At 40.0% G+C, this 18,768-nt stretch overlaps 1 protein-coding gene across 2 annotated transcripts in view; it reads right to left on the bottom strand.

The window, feature by feature from the left end:
* LOC108704223 overlaps nt 1–18,305 on the bottom strand; it is a 42,380-nt gene extending 24,075 nt beyond the window's left edge. For both annotated transcript variants that reach the window (XM_041578620.1, XM_018240683.2), the window contains exons 1-5: nt 17,262–18,305; nt 13,268–13,474; nt 12,781–12,964; nt 11,373–11,519; nt 37–157 (exon numbers count right to left, since the gene is read on the bottom strand). In XM_041578620.1, coding sequence (XP_041434554.1) covers nt 37–109 — 73 coding nt within the window. In that variant the 5' untranslated portion in view covers nt 110–157; nt 11,373–11,519; nt 12,781–12,964; nt 13,268–13,474; nt 17,262–18,305. The remainder of the gene's footprint in view (nt 1–36; nt 158–11,372; nt 11,520–12,780; nt 12,965–13,267; nt 13,475–17,261) is intronic.
* Between the last annotated feature and the right edge of the window lie 463 nt (nt 18,306–18,768).

The raw sequence follows: 18,768 nt of genomic DNA, 5'->3' as shown, positions 1-18,768 counted from the left end.
ACCCCAGTACATGAGAGAGAGGAGAGTAGTACTTACATTGCTGCAGCAGCAGGAGAAGCAGAAAGAAGGAGAGAAATCCCAGCACTTTCCCAGTTACACAATATTCCATGTTCTCGGCTCAGGCACTGACTCCTCTCATCATTCTCTCGGCTTCCAACTAAATCACAAGTGAAAGTAAAAGAAGTTTATTTGCTATAGGGCAGGATTCCATGCTCTTCTGTGTTTGTACAAGTGTGAGAGGCCGAACATGTTATTCCTGCTGTGCTGGGCTTTATAAGGTCCAGACTCTTTCCTACTGTCTGACGGGAACTGCTGAACCTGCTGCACTGGGCTCTCAGGGGCCAATACTCCCTTTTATTGCATGATGGGAAATTCTGTACCTGCTGCACTGGGCTCTCAGGGGCCAACACTCCCTTGTATTGCATGATGGGAAACTGCTACTTTGGATTCTCAGGGGCTATATCTTTCCTTTTAAATCGTTTTGTTATTTTATTTCTCAAAGATGGGAGCAAGGTGAAAGTTTAAGGGAAGATTGTGAATCTGCTGGTGACTTGTGTTTTCTATTGCTTGGCCCCCACTCTCCTGCTATTTAAATGAGAAAGAATAGAAGTACACGTAACCCCTGGATTTCTCTCATATTTTCTTTACAACCCTCACACTAAACAAACACTGACTTTTTGTTTTACTTCTCACAAGAAGGAACCAGTTTCGGGAGCCGCACACAAACCAACTGACTGGAAATAAAGGGGAAGTTGCCTAGAGTTTCATTTCTGCTGGGGGTCAAAGCACGAGTCTCAATTCTTCCCAGAAATGGACAAAGGGAATCACCCCCCCCCACACACACATCCGACCCCCTCAGCATAAAAAGAGATGTTATATCAGAATTGAAAGGGATGTTCAGCATCACATCTCTGCCACCTGCCCAACCCTGTATCCACCTTCCAGGAAGTCCAAGAAAGAGGGTGAGCTCTTGTGGTTCCCTTTTTATACTATAACTCACTACCATTTACCTCTGGGCAGTTCCTAAATTTCTAAGAAATGATTGTAACCAAAGATGTAGTTGCTGCCCAGGGTTTACACTTAGTTGTCCAAACATTGAAGTGACTGCCTGATTAATGGAACTGCTTCATTGTGGGTCCCCTACAGCTATACAAATAATAATAATTACAGCTATACAAATAATAATAATTACAACTATACAAATAATAATAATTACAACTATACAAATAATAATAATCACAACTATACAAATAATAATAATTACAGCTATACAAATAATAATAATTACAACTATACAAATAATAATAATTACAACTATACAAATAATAATAATTACAACTATACAAATAATAATAATTACAACTATACAAATAATAATAATTACAGCTATACAAATAATAATAATTACAACTATACAAATAATAATAATTACAGCTATACAAATAATAATAATTACAACTATACAAATAATAATAATTACAGCTATACAAATAATAATAATTACAACTATACAAATAATAATAATTACAGCTATACAAATAATAATAATTACAACTATACAAATAATAATAATTACAACTATACAAATAATAATAATTACAGCTATACAAATAATAATAATTACAACTATACAAATAATAATAATTACAACTATATAAATAATAATAATAACAACTATACAAATAATAATAATTACAGCCAAACAAATAATAATAATTACAACTATACAAATAATAATAATTACAACTATATAAATAATAATAATTACAACTATACAAATAATAATCATTACAACTATACAAAAATAATCATTACAACTATACAAATAATAATAATTACAACTATACAAATAATAATAATTACAACTATACAAATAATAATAATTACAACTATACAAATAATAATAATTACAACTATACAAATAATAATAATTACAACTATACAAATAATAATCATTACAACTATACAAATAATAATAATTACAACTATACAAATAATAATAATTACAACTATATTTAATTGCATTGTTATCGATTTAGTTATATATTACAAAATAATCTCATAATTAAACAATATTGTTAGAAAAACATCCCAAGTGTATAATTATTATGTAATGGGGAGGATATGAGTTTTAGAGGAGAGGTGGGAACCATAGGGGGCGCTATTATTATGTTTTGGACTCACACAACAGATCCTTGTATAATAATAATTGATTGAGAGCACAGCAGGGTTATGCAAACAACTATTTAAACCCTTCACCCCAACAAAAAGTTGTCCCCACTGGTGTGACCAGGTATATAGATGATCATTTTTCTGCCTCTACTGACAATTTTCCAAAAAATGTGAGCATGGCTATTTTTGTGTCTTATATACAACATCTTTTTTTGAGAATTATTCATACTCACTACATTATTACAGACAGTTTTTATGCCAAAATATCTCATAATGAAAATGTCAGGGAAAATGCTGATTTTAGCATACAGTACATCTGTATAGAGACATTTTTGGCAGATTTTCACAACACAACACATTCAAAATCCATAATGCTTTATTGGATACTGTCATGGGAAAACAATAGTTAATAGTGCTGCTCCAGCAGAATTCTGCACTGAAATCTGTTTCTCAAAAGAGCAAACTGATTTTTTTATATTTAATTTTGAAATCTGACATGGGGCTAGACATATTGTCAGTTTCCTAGCTGCCCCCAGTCATGTGACTTGTGCTCTGATAAACTTCAGTCACTCTTTACTGCTGTACTGCAAGTTGGACTGATATCACCCCCTCCTTTCCCATCCCCCCCCCACACAGCAGCCCATCATCAGAACAATGGGAAAGTAACCAGATAACAGCTGCCTGGTAGATCTAAGAACAGCACTCAATAGTAAAATCCAGGTCCCACTGAGACATATTCAGTTACATTGAGTAGGAGAAACAACAGGCTGCCAGAAAGCAGTTCCATCCTAAAGTGCTGGCTCTTTCTGAAACCACATGACCAGGCAAAATGAGCTGAGATGCACCTACACACCAATATTACAACTAAATACACTTGCTGGTTCAGGAATGAAATTTTATATTGTACAGTGAATTATTTGCAGTTTAAACAGTGTCATTTAGAAATAAAAACTACATCATAAAAATCATGACATAAATCCTTTAAAACTCCGTTACTTATAAGTTTCTAAAGATACAGCACACAGACACACTCAATATAGTGTTTAACACATCTGTAAAGTTGTGTAAACTTTGTTATCTCAGACACCAGAATGGGTGGAGTAGGTGGAGGGGCCAGGCAGTTAGCACAATAGGACCCCTCTATAATACAATGGATGGAGGGGCCTATGTACAGTAGGGGCCCCTCTGTTACACAAGTACAAGTGACGCATCAATAATGTTCTTCTACAGCAATAAAAAATAGTTCAGCACAGTAACACAATAATCAACAAAATGTTTTTTTTCTTTTATAATAGTTTAGAGTAAGGAACTGTAGGATTAATAGCCCCTATGACTTTACATCCCTACTAGTTTATTTCCTTAGTTACTAGGTAGAAGCCTATAAATCTCTAATTTACATATCTAGCTTATTGGCCCTTGACGATAGTGATCACTTCCTCTCATACAGCAATATAGTGTTTGCAAAGTGGAGTTTTTTCTCTTTAGCCTCCATTTGTGGATCCAAGTGGATGTGTCTGGGCAGCAACAAAGCCCAGCAAATGCCCTTGATGGACAATCCTTCTAGTAAAAGTTAGGGAACAGGGACCCCAGTGACAAGGTTTAATCAGTTACAGGACTACGTGTAGTTATTGTTGTAGAAAGCTCTAAGAAAGTAAGATAGTTAGGGGTAGTTATAAAGAGCAGCCTGTGCTCCAACAAGGACTGATAGCTGGAGAGAATATGTGTTCCTATGGAGGAAGTCACACACCATTCAGTCTCCTGCTTGTGATCAACAGGGCAAGATCAGGCACACATGCTTCAGTGTCTTTGTCCACACCATGAACACTTTGCATTTTACATTCATGGGTTGTAGGGTGTTTTTTTACCAGAGATCTGTGTCACAAACTCTGACACACAATCAGACACACATTCTGTGTTAACAGGCAACCCACACTTGACCTCATCTGTATCAGGACTTATCTCACATGCCTCTTTAATAGACTCAGCTGGTGCTGAATCTGTCACTTTCACTTCAGTGGGGACAGGCACAAATTTTGCTAAGGGACTTTTAACTTCCTCTTTAAATTTGCTTTCACATACATTTTCCTCTCCAGAACACTGTGTTACAGCTCTCAGACAGACGGACTCACTGGAGAACAGTTGTGTGGTTGGCACCTGCACACACACACATTCAGGAGGCAGTTGTACATTTTCATCGCTCACCTCCTCAGACACTCTGTCTGGCTTATCCCCATTAACACTCATGGTTCTATTTTCTACACCATCATTTGCACTGGCTATGTTCACACACACACACAGCTTGGCAGTCAAAGATTTCAGGTCTCTCACCTGACTTCTCACTTAATACACTTTCAGGTGTCTCATTCCCACAGTTCTGCTTGGACTTTTGCCTTACTTTACTCTCCCAGGTTATCATGCCTGAACCATGGGAGTCACTTTTGGATGGATACTTTAAGGCCAATTTATTTTGACTACCACATGAATCTGACACATGTGTCTCTATGGGAGCGACCACACACACTTCCATCTCCTCAATTTTATTTACTAGGGAAGACACACACACTTTGGCATCTGTATTACCATCATGCATGCTTTGCATTTTAGTTTTACCCACTGCCAGATATATAGGGTGTCCTTCCACAACTGGCAATGGAAACACATTGAGGGCTTTTACTTTAGTCTGCCCTCTGGTTGCATCTTGCTCAGACTTGTGTTATACAACCAGACACACACTCGGTCACACATTCAGTGTTAGCAAACAACTCACATTTGGCATCACTTGTATTGGGACCCAACACATCCTCGGTCAGACAGACAGATTGTGACTGCAAGACTCCTTCCATGGAATGTAACACAGGAGTCATGGCTTTGCTTTCAACCACAGTCACTCCATGTGGCTTATCCCCATTGGCAGCCATGTTACCTTTCTCCATATCAGCACACTCAGGTCTGTTCTCACTCACTACACACTCAGTGAGCTGGACATATCCCTGTCTCTCTAAGGGATTGCTCTCAGTAGACTGGGACTCTCCACCAGAGTTGAGTTGCACACACAACTGGTCATAGACTTTGATCAGCTCAGTTATTGCCCCAGTAGACCTTTCATAGGGGCAATTATCAGCCATATGACCTGGGCCAGAACAACTAGTGCACTTTCCAGGCTCTGTTTTGCACACAGTCGCAGATTTATACACATTCACAGACAAGTCACACAAAGTGCAGGGCTTAGGTTTTGCCTCACCTTTAAGACATTCCCACTTGGAATCACAGACATTCCTCAAAGAGTTTTTCTCCCTTTGCTTTAACCCTTGAGGTAGCAATACATTAAGGCACATTTTACTCAAGACATTTTCTCTCTCACTTGAGCGACTTTGTTGCAGACTCCCCTGCTCTGCTTTTGGTGCTCCCCACTGTGAATTACCTCATTCACCTTCTCTAGGGACACATTTACATTGGGGGTCCCCCTTATACTTTTTACTATGGGTGTGACCTCACACCCCACAGTCACACACATAGAATTCCCATCTGGACATTGGACAGCAAAATTACCCAGAACATTGTGCATAACACCAACATTCACTCAAATTCCGCCACTCTCCATTCATTTCTATGAGATTTTTAAAAAAGTATTTATCAATGGGTGAAAATTCATCCTTTGATAAATGCCTTTAAAAAACCCATAGAAATGAATGGAGAGAGGCGGAATTTCACTCTAGTGGACTGTGGTGATCTATAACTTTTTGAGAACTTCCAGGTCACAAATAACAAGCCACCCCTTCACCCTCAGTTTTGCCTGACCTGGAAGTTCTCCAGCGGTTAGCTGAATAGGTGGGTCTGTGACCTACTTTTCCAGTTTTCTGGATAATTGTCCTTGTCTATATTCTGTTGTAACTTTAGAGCTTAAACTGCAGATTTAATAGACTGGTCTTAGACTCAATCTGCGGATTTTGTACAGCGCTAAACCTATTTCTGGTCCAATCATCTCCCTGTTCCTAACACTATTTTAATACTATCCTGGACTTTAATAAATGCTTTTATCTAATTTATTAAAGCATTAACCTTATTAAAGGTTACGTTTTATTTATTTTTGTTCCTTGAGTAGTAGGATCTCATGATGCAACTTTAAGGGTTAGTGCTTTTTCTTTTCCTGATTTATCAATTATATCCTTAACCCTGCACACCATCCAATGCTTCTCTTCATGTGATGGCGGGTGCTCCCTAATTAGCACTTTTTACATTTGCTTCATTATAAAGGGCCTTAAAAGTGAGTGTAAGTAATTTGAATTTGATTCTAGAGGAGATTGGGAGCCAGTGAAGGGACATACATATGGAAGCAGCTGATGTTGAGCGGTGAGATAGATGAATGAGTCTAGCGGCCGCGTTTAGATCAGATTGGAGTTGTGAAAGGTGACTTGTTGGAATACCTGTGAGGAGTAAGTTGCAGTAATCAAGGCGGGAGATGATGAGAGACTGAATCAGTGTTTTAGTTGATTCTGAACTGAGATAGGGTCGTATTCGAGCAATGTTGCGCAGTTGAATAAGACAAGATTTTGCAAGTGTTTGAATGTGTGGTGAAAAAGACAGATGAGAGTCTAAGATAACTCCTAGGCAGCCTGTGTGGTGGAATGAAAGGTGGTGTTGTTTACGGTGAGTGATATCTGAGGGACAGGGGAAGATGTTGGAGGAAATATAATGAGTTCTTTTTTTGAGAGGTTCAGTTTCAGGTGGCGCTAAGACATCCAGGAGGAGACAGCAGAGAGACAGTCTGTGACTTGGGAAAGGACAGAATTAGAAAGATCAGGAGTAGACAAGTAGAGTTGGGTGTCATCAGCATAAAGGTGATACTGAAGTCCAAATGACTGAATAAGTTTTCCTAGCCAAGTTGTATAGAGCGAACAGCAGAGGGCCTAGAACAGAGCCTTGAGGAACTCCGACAGAAAGGGAACATAGTAGAAGTAGAGTTAGAGAAGTCAACTTTAAAGGAACGGTCAGACAGATAAGATGTAAACCATGAAAGAGCAGTGTCATGAATGTCAGCTGAATGTAGAATGTCTAGGAGGAGTGTGTGGTCAACTGTGTCAAAGGCTGCAGAGAGATCTAGAAGGATTAGTATGGAATAGTGACCGTTTAGACTTTGCCAGTAGACGATCATTGGTTACTTTGGTGAGTGCAGTTTCAGTTGAGTGTGTTGGGCGGAAGCCAGATTGCAGGGGGTCGAGAAGGGAGTTGTGAGTGAGATGCTGGATCAGGCGTTTGTAAACAAGCCTTTCTAGTAATTTGGAAGCTACGGGTTGAACTTGGAGTGAAGGGAGGGGCAGGAGCCTTTGTCCCTGTGCAGTGTGTCTGGCAGATATCAGAGGGTGTCACATGGGGTCACTGATGCACAACTGATTGATATAAGTAGAGCCATGTGCTCACACTGCCATTGCCGATTTCTACTTCACTGGGGACAGAGTGATTAGAACTGCTGCAAGATGTAGGGCTAAAAGGAATTTGATGGCCCTGATGGGATTGGTGTAGGGGACCCCAAGCCTGGTAAGCACAACCATGAGGGGTTAGAGCTTGGAGGACTTTTGTGTGCTCGCACTATGGAGAGTGTTGGGAGCTGTGTCATGAGGAGTAAAGGGGGTTTGACGGCTCACACTGCAGTTAGTGAGATTAAAGCAAGCTTTGTGTGCTTGGCGGAAGGATTTTATCGCTGTGGATGTCTGTTCCAGCTCTGTGTGAGGCTGCCCATCTGTGTGAGTCTACAGGTGAGTTGTGCATGAGGAAGGGATGTGAAAGGATCCAGCGTGTGTCCCTGTTAAAGATACAGGTATTATTCTTGTGCCTGCTATGTGGAAGCAACTACCTCTGTCCATCTGGAGAGGTATTTGGGCAGGTAGCACTAGCTGGGGAAGGTTTAAGAGCTCTTTGGGGAAAAGGGATTGAGATTTTCTTTGTCCACCAGGAGTGGAGTGCAGGACTTTGCCTGGCAAGGAGGTGCCAGGATTGGACTGCAACAGGTTCCCTAGGGTAGTAGGTCAGTAATATGTGAGCTGCATATTTACTTTTTCTTTAATTTTATATAAAGTTATGTGTTTTACAGCACTTGGTGTGTTTGATTATTCTTTTTTCCTAATGGAGCCACCCACAGGTGTATTCCCAGATCCCATTAGGTGGATGCACTCCTATTAACTAATTCCCACTAACTAGTAATTCCCAGTAACCTTTCACTTAGCAAAGGGGACTCAGAACCTGGTATTGGTAAGAAGGTAATAGTGTATAACTTGTGGCACAGGGGGTGGCCAAGAAGGGGTTACATAGACAACAATGGGCAATATGTAATCTTGGGAACAATATTGTTTTGGCCAACATTTATGCTTCCGAGAAGAAACAAATTTGATTTGAATAGTATAGGGATAGGGGAAACTAGGAGACCTCTTATAATTATAAGAGGGGATTTCAATACTGTCTGAGACGCAGGACCACTCCACTCCCATGACACTACCAAGGGATTGGGAACAAACAAGAACATTTTGAGAGCTGTTGTGAAAGTTAGACCAAGGGACATTTGGAGAGTACATCACTCTAGTGATAACCAATGCACTTTTTATTCTTCAAAACATAGGATTTATACTAAATTAGACTACCTGCTAGTAGCTACAGATTTATTACATTCATCTTCAACATCTGATAAAATAAAATTGGTGGGCCCAGGGCAAAGATCCCTTTGGTAAGTCTGAGCAGCCCCCTTCCCCAAACCCAACTATCTTGTGGCATCATTATCTAACCTTACATTATTTTCAAAGAATTCATGTTACATTGGAGCCGTGGCCATTTAATTCCCAGAGGAACTCAAGGATCAATGGATTTGATGAAATCATCGGAGATCTGGGCAAACCTGTGGGCAACTTTGTGGCACAGATACATTGACACAAACACAAGGAATTCCTTTGGGAATGGGAAGTCGCTCTGTAACTTGGTGCTGATTGCAAACTGAGGACTTCTTCGCTTCTCAACACCCTGTGTCACCTCTTCTAACTTTATTTTCTCATCAGCTAAATGTTTAGCAGATTTCACAGACAGATTTCACTGATGAGACTGGCAGCATTGGCTTCTGACTTCTAAATTTCTCTAATTCTCCCTGATAAACTGATGGGACAGGGACAAGGATTTCATCCTTAAAGGACAAGGAAAGTCTAAAATAGAATAAGGCTAGAAATGCTGTATTTTGTATACTAAACATAAACATGAACTTACTGCTCCACAAGCCTAATCAAACAAATAATTTATGCTTTCAAAGTTGGCCACAGGGGGTCACCATCTTGTAACTTTGTTATACATCTTTGCAAGACCAAGACTGTGCACATGCTCAGTGTGGTCTGGGCTGCTTAGGGATAGTCATAAATTATCAAAACAGGACAAGCTTTAGTTCTGCATGGCTGGGAAGTAAGGGGGGGGGCTCCCCCTGCTGTACATAAGTATGATTGTTTCCCTGCAGAGCAGTTAGGGACCGTCTGACAATTCCTATCCACAGCAGTAAATGAAGGGAGAATGTCACTGCATACAGTCAGGCTTCTTATAAAAACGGTACACATTTTTTAATTAAAGTATATTGGAGAAAGATTTATTTTTCATTAAAGAAAGTAAAAATGGGATTTTATTTTTTTGCCTTTACATGCCCTTTAAATCCACAGGAATCCCATAAACCTCTGAATATTTCCTGCATCTTTTCCTCACTTAATTCTTTACCTTGCAAAGACAGAGTCAAATACCTACTTCTCTCCAAAATTTCCTCTCCCCATTGTCCTCCCATTATGTTTTCACTGATATTTTTGGCCTTTACCGGTTTACCATCTATGTTTATGTTTTTCTCTTCTGTAGGTTTAAATCTGTATTCAGTATCGGCTTTACCATGAAATAACATTTGACTCAAAATACACTTCAAGTTCTTCAATAATTGTCTCATATTTCCCTTCAAAATATTCAAGATATTTTCTTCCAGTTGCCTTTTATATCTTCTATTACGGAGTTTTTACCACCCAGGAGCCAAGATGCAGGTTTCAGGTTGGTGTGAAAACAGCCTTCTCCTGTATAAATATAAAGGCATAGATTAGAATGTATTATAACTAGGGATTTAGCGAACTGCCGATTTGGTGTTCGCGAACGCCGTTCGCGAACACCGGCAAAAAATGCGAACGTTCGCGAACAGTTCGCGAACTTCGAACACCCGCTAAAATCTTTCGATTCAAACGATCGAACGATTTTAATCGTTCGATCGAACGATTTTCATTCGAATCGAACGATCGAAGCATTCGATCGAATGCTTTTCATTCGATCGAATGCTTACAATCGTTCGAACGAATGGAAATCGTTCGATTTTTAGCGGTCGAAGGAATTCGAATGGTCGAATGGTCGAACGATTTGTATTCGAATCGAACGCGAACTCAAAATGCGAACGTCGCGCGACGTTCGCGAACATTCGGCGGACGCGAACGGTCGAAGTTCGCGCGAACAAGTTCGCCGGCGAACAGTTCGCTACATCCCTAATTATAACCAATTGTATCTCCTGCCTCATCAAACTCATGTTATGTTTCACTCATTCTACTTGTTCTTCCTCAGCCACTGACCTGCTTATATCTCTTATATCTCTTATATCTCTGATTTGTCCCTGTCTATACAAAAACCACTGCCTATCACATTAACTCAGTGCAAGAGGGTATGCTAGCCAAGTTATAGGAGGAGAGTATTTTAAAGCCAATTTAACTTAAGGTCAGAAGCCACTAGAAGAACAAAGCATGGAGCAGGTTACAGATATCATCAAATTAGTTTCATTACGTATTTATCTGAAGTGGGTGCAGCTAAAAGAGATGGTATATTTAGTGACACCGGTGTAGCTGACTTACATCACAAATGTATATTTAATCTTTAGGTCTCTACTGAGCCCCCAGCATGTCATGGCACCCAAGTAGTTACAGGTCTTCTCTATATATTGTTACACCTTGACTCAGTGCCCATTGGTGGAATGAGTAAGGAGACATGGGAATACAAGAACAAGTGCAACTGGAGGAGCCTTTGATAGTGATGGGGTTCAGTGTCAGACTGGGGTGTCAGGGGTGCACTGTGGCTCCCACGTCAGACACCCCTCACCCCTGTCACAAACTCTCCACTTGTCTAACCCACTACAAGGCTTTAACCCCATTCTGCATGCGCCATACCTTTGACTTCATCCTTGTAACCACGATTGAGTGTGGGGATGCAACACCCAAAGTTCCAGTGGGGAGCGGGCCTCGGTCGATGGGGTCCATGAGGGCCAGTGCCTACCAGGTTTTTCTTGCTGTCCTTGTCCCTTTTCAGGTTTGTTCCTGGTGCAAAGGGGAAGAACAATACCACAAAAGTGACTATTTCATTTAATGAACTATATTAAAGTAAAAATAATTTCAATTATGATATTAGACTAATTGTTCAACATGAAGTCCTGGGACATTCTTGGATCCTTTCAGCATATGTGCTGGGAATTCTATCCTTTTGGATAAAATGCAGAATGGCACTCACCAGGGCAACCCCCTGTCTCCTATCCTTTCTCTATTAAAAAGAAAAACTCTCACAGAACTACAAATTCTCTATCATGTTTCATTAAACTTTTTGTTGTAAATTTTAAAATAAATTATAGCAATTCATAAGCCTTCATTCTGCACCTCTCTACAGAAGTACAGCAATAATTAGCTCCAAATTTCTCATTCCAGCAGAACCTCTCCAAATTATATAATTAAATTATATAAAGGGAATTTCATGCTACTCCTGTAGAAGGCAGAAACCATGATATCTAAATGGAAAGCAATATTTTTCTTGGTTTGGTAAAATACAAGCCAACATTCTTTATGTACTACAGACCAATATGGTCAATAATAGAAACAGTTGTTAATTTGTTTGAGATAAAACATAAATTGTGGGCTTGGGAAGCAGCCAGGTATTACAGAATGCACTTACCTGTGAGATGCTGCTGATTTAGAAGTGATTGATTAAATATAATATATTGGTACAACCTCAGCCTCAGTATTTGAGATCTCTGGAATGTTTATTGGCAGCACTCGGCTCTCCCAATGTTGGATTATGTTTAATAAACTGAATTGACACTGGGGATTTCTGGGGGACCCAACATCATTGGATTTGATTGGGGTCACAGTAGAGACCTCATCAGGTCAGGTACCCACAAAGTGTTCATGTGTTAGGCAGAAGGTCCCTGTTCCCTTACTGTGCAGTCATTCTGTGGATCTGGGCACCTAGATAAAGTGTGGGCGTGATCCTGACACCCTCCTCTGTCTATAAGGCTAATTTCACCCCTTACTGTGGTCCGCAGTGACATCACTTGCAGTTTGGGTCCCATGTTGAACAATGGCAGGTCAGGTAAGGTAGTGAATCTGATTATGGGAGTATAGAGGGGTGGAGGGTGAAGGTCATGTTGCAAGTAAGCAGAACTGGGTTGGTCCCAACTGGACCTGCTCAAGATTCAGGTCACAGTATCATTATATGCTGAAGGCCACTGAGCCATTATAATCAGAAGACCAAATGATTCTTTTCCCAGAACAAATTCTCAATTTGGAATAAAATAACTCAGGTTCTTACTGTGAGGAGTCAATTCTTCAATTGTATACACAGGGCTACTGATGGGGTTATAGATCCAGAAATAGTCTGGGTGCACACGGCAGTCGGCTTCAGAACAATCTCCTCTTTTTATATACAAATAACAGGGGACAGAAAACTGGTGAAAAATAGTAACAGAGTGTCCTTCTTTCAGCTTCCCATATGCCTGTAATACAGGAACAGTAACAACAGAAAATGCACAGGGATTAGAGACAAAGTAGTTTGGGTCGATAATTAGTAATATAACCCCCTTATATGTCCTTTTAACTGGCACAATCTCTCACCTAAAGACAGAACCTTCCTCCATGAATAATCCCTTTACTTTGCCTAATTAACTCCAATACCCACTACATTTTTTCAGTTTTATATTACTGGCCCTTTATAGTTTGAACACTTGATTTTGTTTAACTCTTTCACTTATATTATTTCTATGCACGTTTTGGTTTCAGTCACTATGACTTCTCCTTACCAGAGTTTGCTGGGAGACCTGATAGGCACAAACATACGTGACCAAATGTTTTGATCTGTTAATGATAATAAGGGTATTTCCCATTGCTCATGAAGATGTCTCTGCGCCTGACAAGAAATCTGCCGACCTTGGATTTTCCTCTCTATTGTTGCTGCATTAGAGCATCATGTTGTCTTCTACTCGTAAAATCTCTTTCCCTCTACAAATCTACATATTGAATAACACAATGTGTTAGAGCAGCAAAAAGTAAAAACATCTTTCAACTTTAATTTGATTTAATGCAACCAATGTTCTCATAGGTTTAATCTCTCCAGGGTTCTAAAGAGAATACTGTGCCCCTTGCTTACAAAGGTGATAACCTGCCTCATAACCTGCAAAAACCACCAAATCCCAACTACACATCAAAGGGCTGATAAACTAAAATTCGCAATCAACGTTTTTTCCTGATTCAAGAAAATAGAGATAAAAAATGCCTTTGTGAATAAAAAATGCCTTTGTGAATAATTTTGTAATCTAAGTTTCCCAAATGTTTGGGATCTGTCAATCAAAAAAATATCAAACACTCAAATGAAAAAAAAAATAGTTTGCAGGGAAAACCTTTGTCAATTAACCTCTAAGGATTTATAACAAATTATGGAACTTGCATTCATTCAAACATCCTAAGTATATACACTTTGAGTAAATGTGCTGTGAGTGATATTATTGAAATATAAAAAAACAGCAATAATGACAATATCAGATATATAGTGAAGAAATAAAAATGAATAAAAATACAACGTTTAGGATAAGTAAGTGTTTAGGGAAGTAGAAGCCGGGATGAAAATGTTAGAAAAAGTAAAGACAAGGTTCAGAGACATGTAGACAAGTGGATGAGGATGGTACAAGAAAGTCTGATAAGGAGAAGAAGATTCAGAGGCAAATAGGCAAGTGGATGAGGCTGGTACAAGAAGGTCTGATAAGGAGAAGAAGATTCAGAGGCATTCAGTATAGGCAAGTGGATGAGGCCGGTATAAGAAAGTCTGATAAGGAGAAGACGGTCCAGAGGCATATAGGCAAGTGGATGATGCTGGTATAAGAAGTTCTGAGAAGGAGAAGAATGTTTGGAGGCATGTAGACAAGTGGGTGAGGCTGGTACAAGAAGGTCTGATAAGGAGAAGTAGATTCAGAGGCAAATAGGCAAGTGGATGAGGCCGGTACAAGAAGGTCTGATAAGGAGAAGAAGATTCAGAGGCAAATAGGCAAGTGGATGAGGCCGGTACAAGAAGGTCTGATAAGGAGAAGAAGATTCAGAGGCATACAGTATAGGCAAGTGGATGAGGCCGGTACAAGAAAGTCTGATAAGGAGAAGAGCGTTCAGAGGCATATAGGCAAGTGGATGATGCTGGTATAAGAAGGTCTGATAAGGAGAAGAATGTTCGGAGGCATATAGACAAGTGGATAAGGCCGGAACAAGAAGGTCTGATAAGGAGAAGACGGTCCAGAGGCATATAGGCAAGTGGATGATGCTGGTACAAGAAGGTCTGATCAGGAGAAGAATGTTCGGAGGCATGTAGACAAGTGGATGATGCTGGTACAAGAAGGTCTGATAAGGAGAAGAATGTTCGGAGGCATGTAGACAAGTGGATGATGCTGGTACAAGAAGGTCTGATAAGGAGAAGAAGATTCAGAGGCATACAGTATAGGCAAGTGGATGAGGCCGGTAAAAGAAAGTCTGATAAGGAGAAGACGGTCCAGAGGCATATAGGCAAGTGGATGATGCTGGTATAAGAAGGTCTGAGAAGGAGAAGAATGTTTGGAGGCATGTAGACAAGTGGGTGAGGCTGGTACAAGAAGGTCTGATAAGGAGAAGAAGGTTCAGAGGCAAATAGGCAAGTGGATGAGGATGGTACAAGATAGTCTGATAAGGAGAAGAAGGTTCAGAGACATACAGTATAGGCAAGTGGACAAGGCTAGTACTAGAAGATTCAATAAATCAGACTGGAGCCACAGAAGAGTTTTGAGCAGTTTGTCCCCAACCAGTGGCTCATGAGTAAATTGTTGCCTACGGCTAATTGGACCGATTGCTCCCATAGTAACACCATTAACTCTTTCCTTGTTGTCATTAGTCATTTTAATTTTTCACATCTGGAAATGTAATATTTATTTTAATATAAGTGCTGAGGTTTATGAACAAAAAAATAACTGCGTTAAGGGGTTATTCTATATGAATCTGCCACTGTGCCATCTGGGGATATTATAAATGAAATTGTCACTTTGCCGTCCTGCTATGAGTTTTGGGGTATTTATAAATGAAATATTTACTGTGCACTCCTGCTACGAGTTCTGGGAGATTTATACATAAAAATTGCCTATGTGTCATTCTGCTATGGGGGGTATTATAAATGAAATAGTCACTTTGCTATCTTGCTATGAGTTCTGGGGTATTTATTCATGAATTTGTCACTGTGCCATCCTGCTCTGAGTTCTGGGGTATTTATACCTGAGTGAAATGTATTTATTTTTATATATAATCCATAGTGCTGTGAACACATTTCTACACTGGTCAATAAAGTTGCACAGGGAACATGGTCCCCAGCCCTGATTGGCAGAAGTCACTTGGACAGAGGGTACGGAAGGCACTTATTGGCCACCCAGCCCTGGAACACTGTGCCAGACAGCAACAATTCTACATGGGGTTCAGCCAAAATGGTTCCAATTGGGCCCCACGGTTGGTAAGACCAGCCCTGGTCTCTTGTAGCTGCCAGTCCACATAGGGGCTACCAAATAGCCAATCTCAGCCCATATTGGGCATTCCCAGGGACTTTTATTAATGGTTGTGTTGTGTAAGGGTTCTGCACCTCTATGTGTGATGTGGGACTGACTGGGAGGTCTCCGGCCGGGGGATGAGATCTCAGGAAACAAGGAACACACAACTGGGTTCAATCTTGTCTCATTTATTAAAGGGGAACTTTGGCTTTCAAACTAAAGGCTCACATGACACAGAAACCCCTAATATACCCATCACAGTTACCTGTGAATAAATGGCATTTTCTCTGCTGAAATCCAGCTGTTTAACAGTTCATTTCTTTCTGCATCATTTGAAATCCTGGCAGGGAAGGAGGGACTAAACACTGATGTTACAAACTCCCCAGCTTACAGACACATGCAGGAACTACATAACCCACAATGCATTGCACTGGGATGTTCCTTATTGGAATCACGTGTGCAGAGAATTGTGGGGTTTGGAGGATGCAGGCTGAGGACAGATGCTATTGATACAAAGTAACAGTAGTCAGAAAGCCAAGCAAAGTAGTCAGACAGATTAGCAGGAGAGAAGGGGGCTGGGCTTAGGGAACTGTCAGAAACCATTAAAAATCATGAAAAGTCTGCATATTTTTTAATTGATGTATATTGCAAAGTTGCTTGAAATTATGTTTACTTTTCAAAAAGCTTAAGTTATGTTTTTGTGGAGTTTCCCTTTAAGGAGCAAATGAAACCTTATATGCCCATGATTCATAGCATAGTTACAGGATCTATGTGACATCTGGAGGGAAATAGAAGAAACGAAACTATTTCAGGCTAGAGAGAAACAAAACAGTTTCAAGCTCGGTCAAATGAGATACAGAGAAACACTTTCTATGAACAGTATCACACGAGCATGAGTATATATGTGTAAGAAAACAAGCGTATATATGTATCAAACAAGCATGAGTATATTTGTTAATCCTCACAAGTTGTCCCCCAACTCTTTTTACAATTGAATGTGGCTCCTGGGTAAAAAAAAAAGGATGTGGACCCCTAGTATAGAAAGTAGAATATTAGGGAACAAATGTGAAGAACAGGTGAAATAAAGGTACAAAAAAGACGACTAGATGAGAAAGACAGAAGAACAGACAAGTAGAAGGTTAGAAGAGCAGATGAGAAACATCTCAGATAGAAGGAGGAAGATGTTTAGAGGTCTGGACAGACACATCACTGACCATGAAAGGGAAATTGTTCATAACCAGGTTCTTACCAATGGTTCCTCTCCAGCCTGGAAACATCGCTCTTCCCAACCCCTCTCAATAGACACTCGTCTCTTCTAGAGGAACACAAAGTACAAGTGCAGTGATGGTCCTGCTCCTCCACTTGTGATCCCTCCAATCCAAAATCACAGCGAGTTCCTTGCACAGCAGACTTCTTCTAATCACAACTGTATGATATAAAGCAATTTACTTTAAGTCTAGAGAAATTCCACCTTCTATAAATTCCCAGCAGTTTCATTCTCCCATCCTCCCATGTGACTTTCCTCCTGGTGTCTGCAGGGTCCTAGTGCTCTCTCTTAGTCTCTCCACTCCAATCAGAAAAGAATGAGAAGAATTTTAATCAATTCAACAAAATAGTTATAAATCTAGACGTACATTAAAGACTCCTTGACACAGCCTAATGTGTTGTTATGTATACAATACACTTCCGTGTACCTTGGGCACCCCCTTCCCTAATATTTATAGGTGTAAGATCACAAGGGTACACTGGATTGTCCAATTTAAATAGACATAAATGGGTAAAACATTTTGCACTCACTTGTTCAAAAACTTATAATTTAGTAAAATCACAGTTGCAAATATTTCAAACAATACACTCATAAAATCTGTCTTAAAAAACATGTTAAATCAAAATCAAGATTTAACCCCTGAGGTGCCAGCGTCCCCAGTTGGTATATCCATTTCATTTCTTCTTGGGAGAGACTCCATTTTGTGTCTCCTCCTCTCCAGTTGGATTTTGTATGGCCACTTGGATGTTTATTGTGTGCCTTAGCAAAATGTTCAGATAAATAATCATATACCCCTTTTTTATATTTCTTATATGTTGCCCCAATCTGGTCTTTAACTTTCTCATAGTCCTCCCCACATATTGTTTTCTACAAGGGCATTGCAAGAGGTAAACTGTTATTCATATTGTACTCAATGACTGTTTTATAGTAACATAGTGAGTAAGGTTGAAAAAAGACACACGTCCATCAAGTTCAATATTTTTACTTTTTTTTAACCTGCCTAACTGCCAGTTGATCCAGAGGAAGGCGAAAACCCATCTGAATCCTCTCCAATTTGCCTCAGAGGGGGAAAAATTCCTTCCTGACTCCAAAATGGGACCAGTCCCTGGATCAACTTGTACTATGAGCTCTCTCCCATATCCCTGTATTCCCTCACTTGCTAAACACCATCCAACCCCTTCTTATACCTATCTAATGTATCAGCCTGTACCCCTGATTCACTTCCCAGCTCTCCCTGTAACACCCCTTTCCCTCCTCTAATCTCATTGGCTCCCTCCTGTCTGCTGGGAGGAGCTACTGATGAATAATGCATCCGACCCTTCCTTGTACCTATCTAATGTATCAGCCTGTACCCCTGATTCACTTCCCAGCTCTCCCTGTAACACCCCTTTCCCTCCTCTAATCTCATTGGCTCCCCCCTGTCTGCTGGGAGGAGCTACTGGTGAATAAAGCATCTGACCCTTCCTTGTACCTATCTAATGTATCAGCC

This window comes from Xenopus laevis, chromosome 9_10S (assembly GCF_017654675.1).
Source record: "Xenopus laevis strain J_2021 chromosome 9_10S, Xenopus_laevis_v10.1, whole genome shotgun sequence".
Lineage (NCBI taxonomy): Eukaryota > Metazoa > Chordata > Amphibia > Anura > Pipidae > Xenopus > Xenopus laevis.
This window is presented reverse-complemented; position numbering and strand designations above follow the sequence as displayed.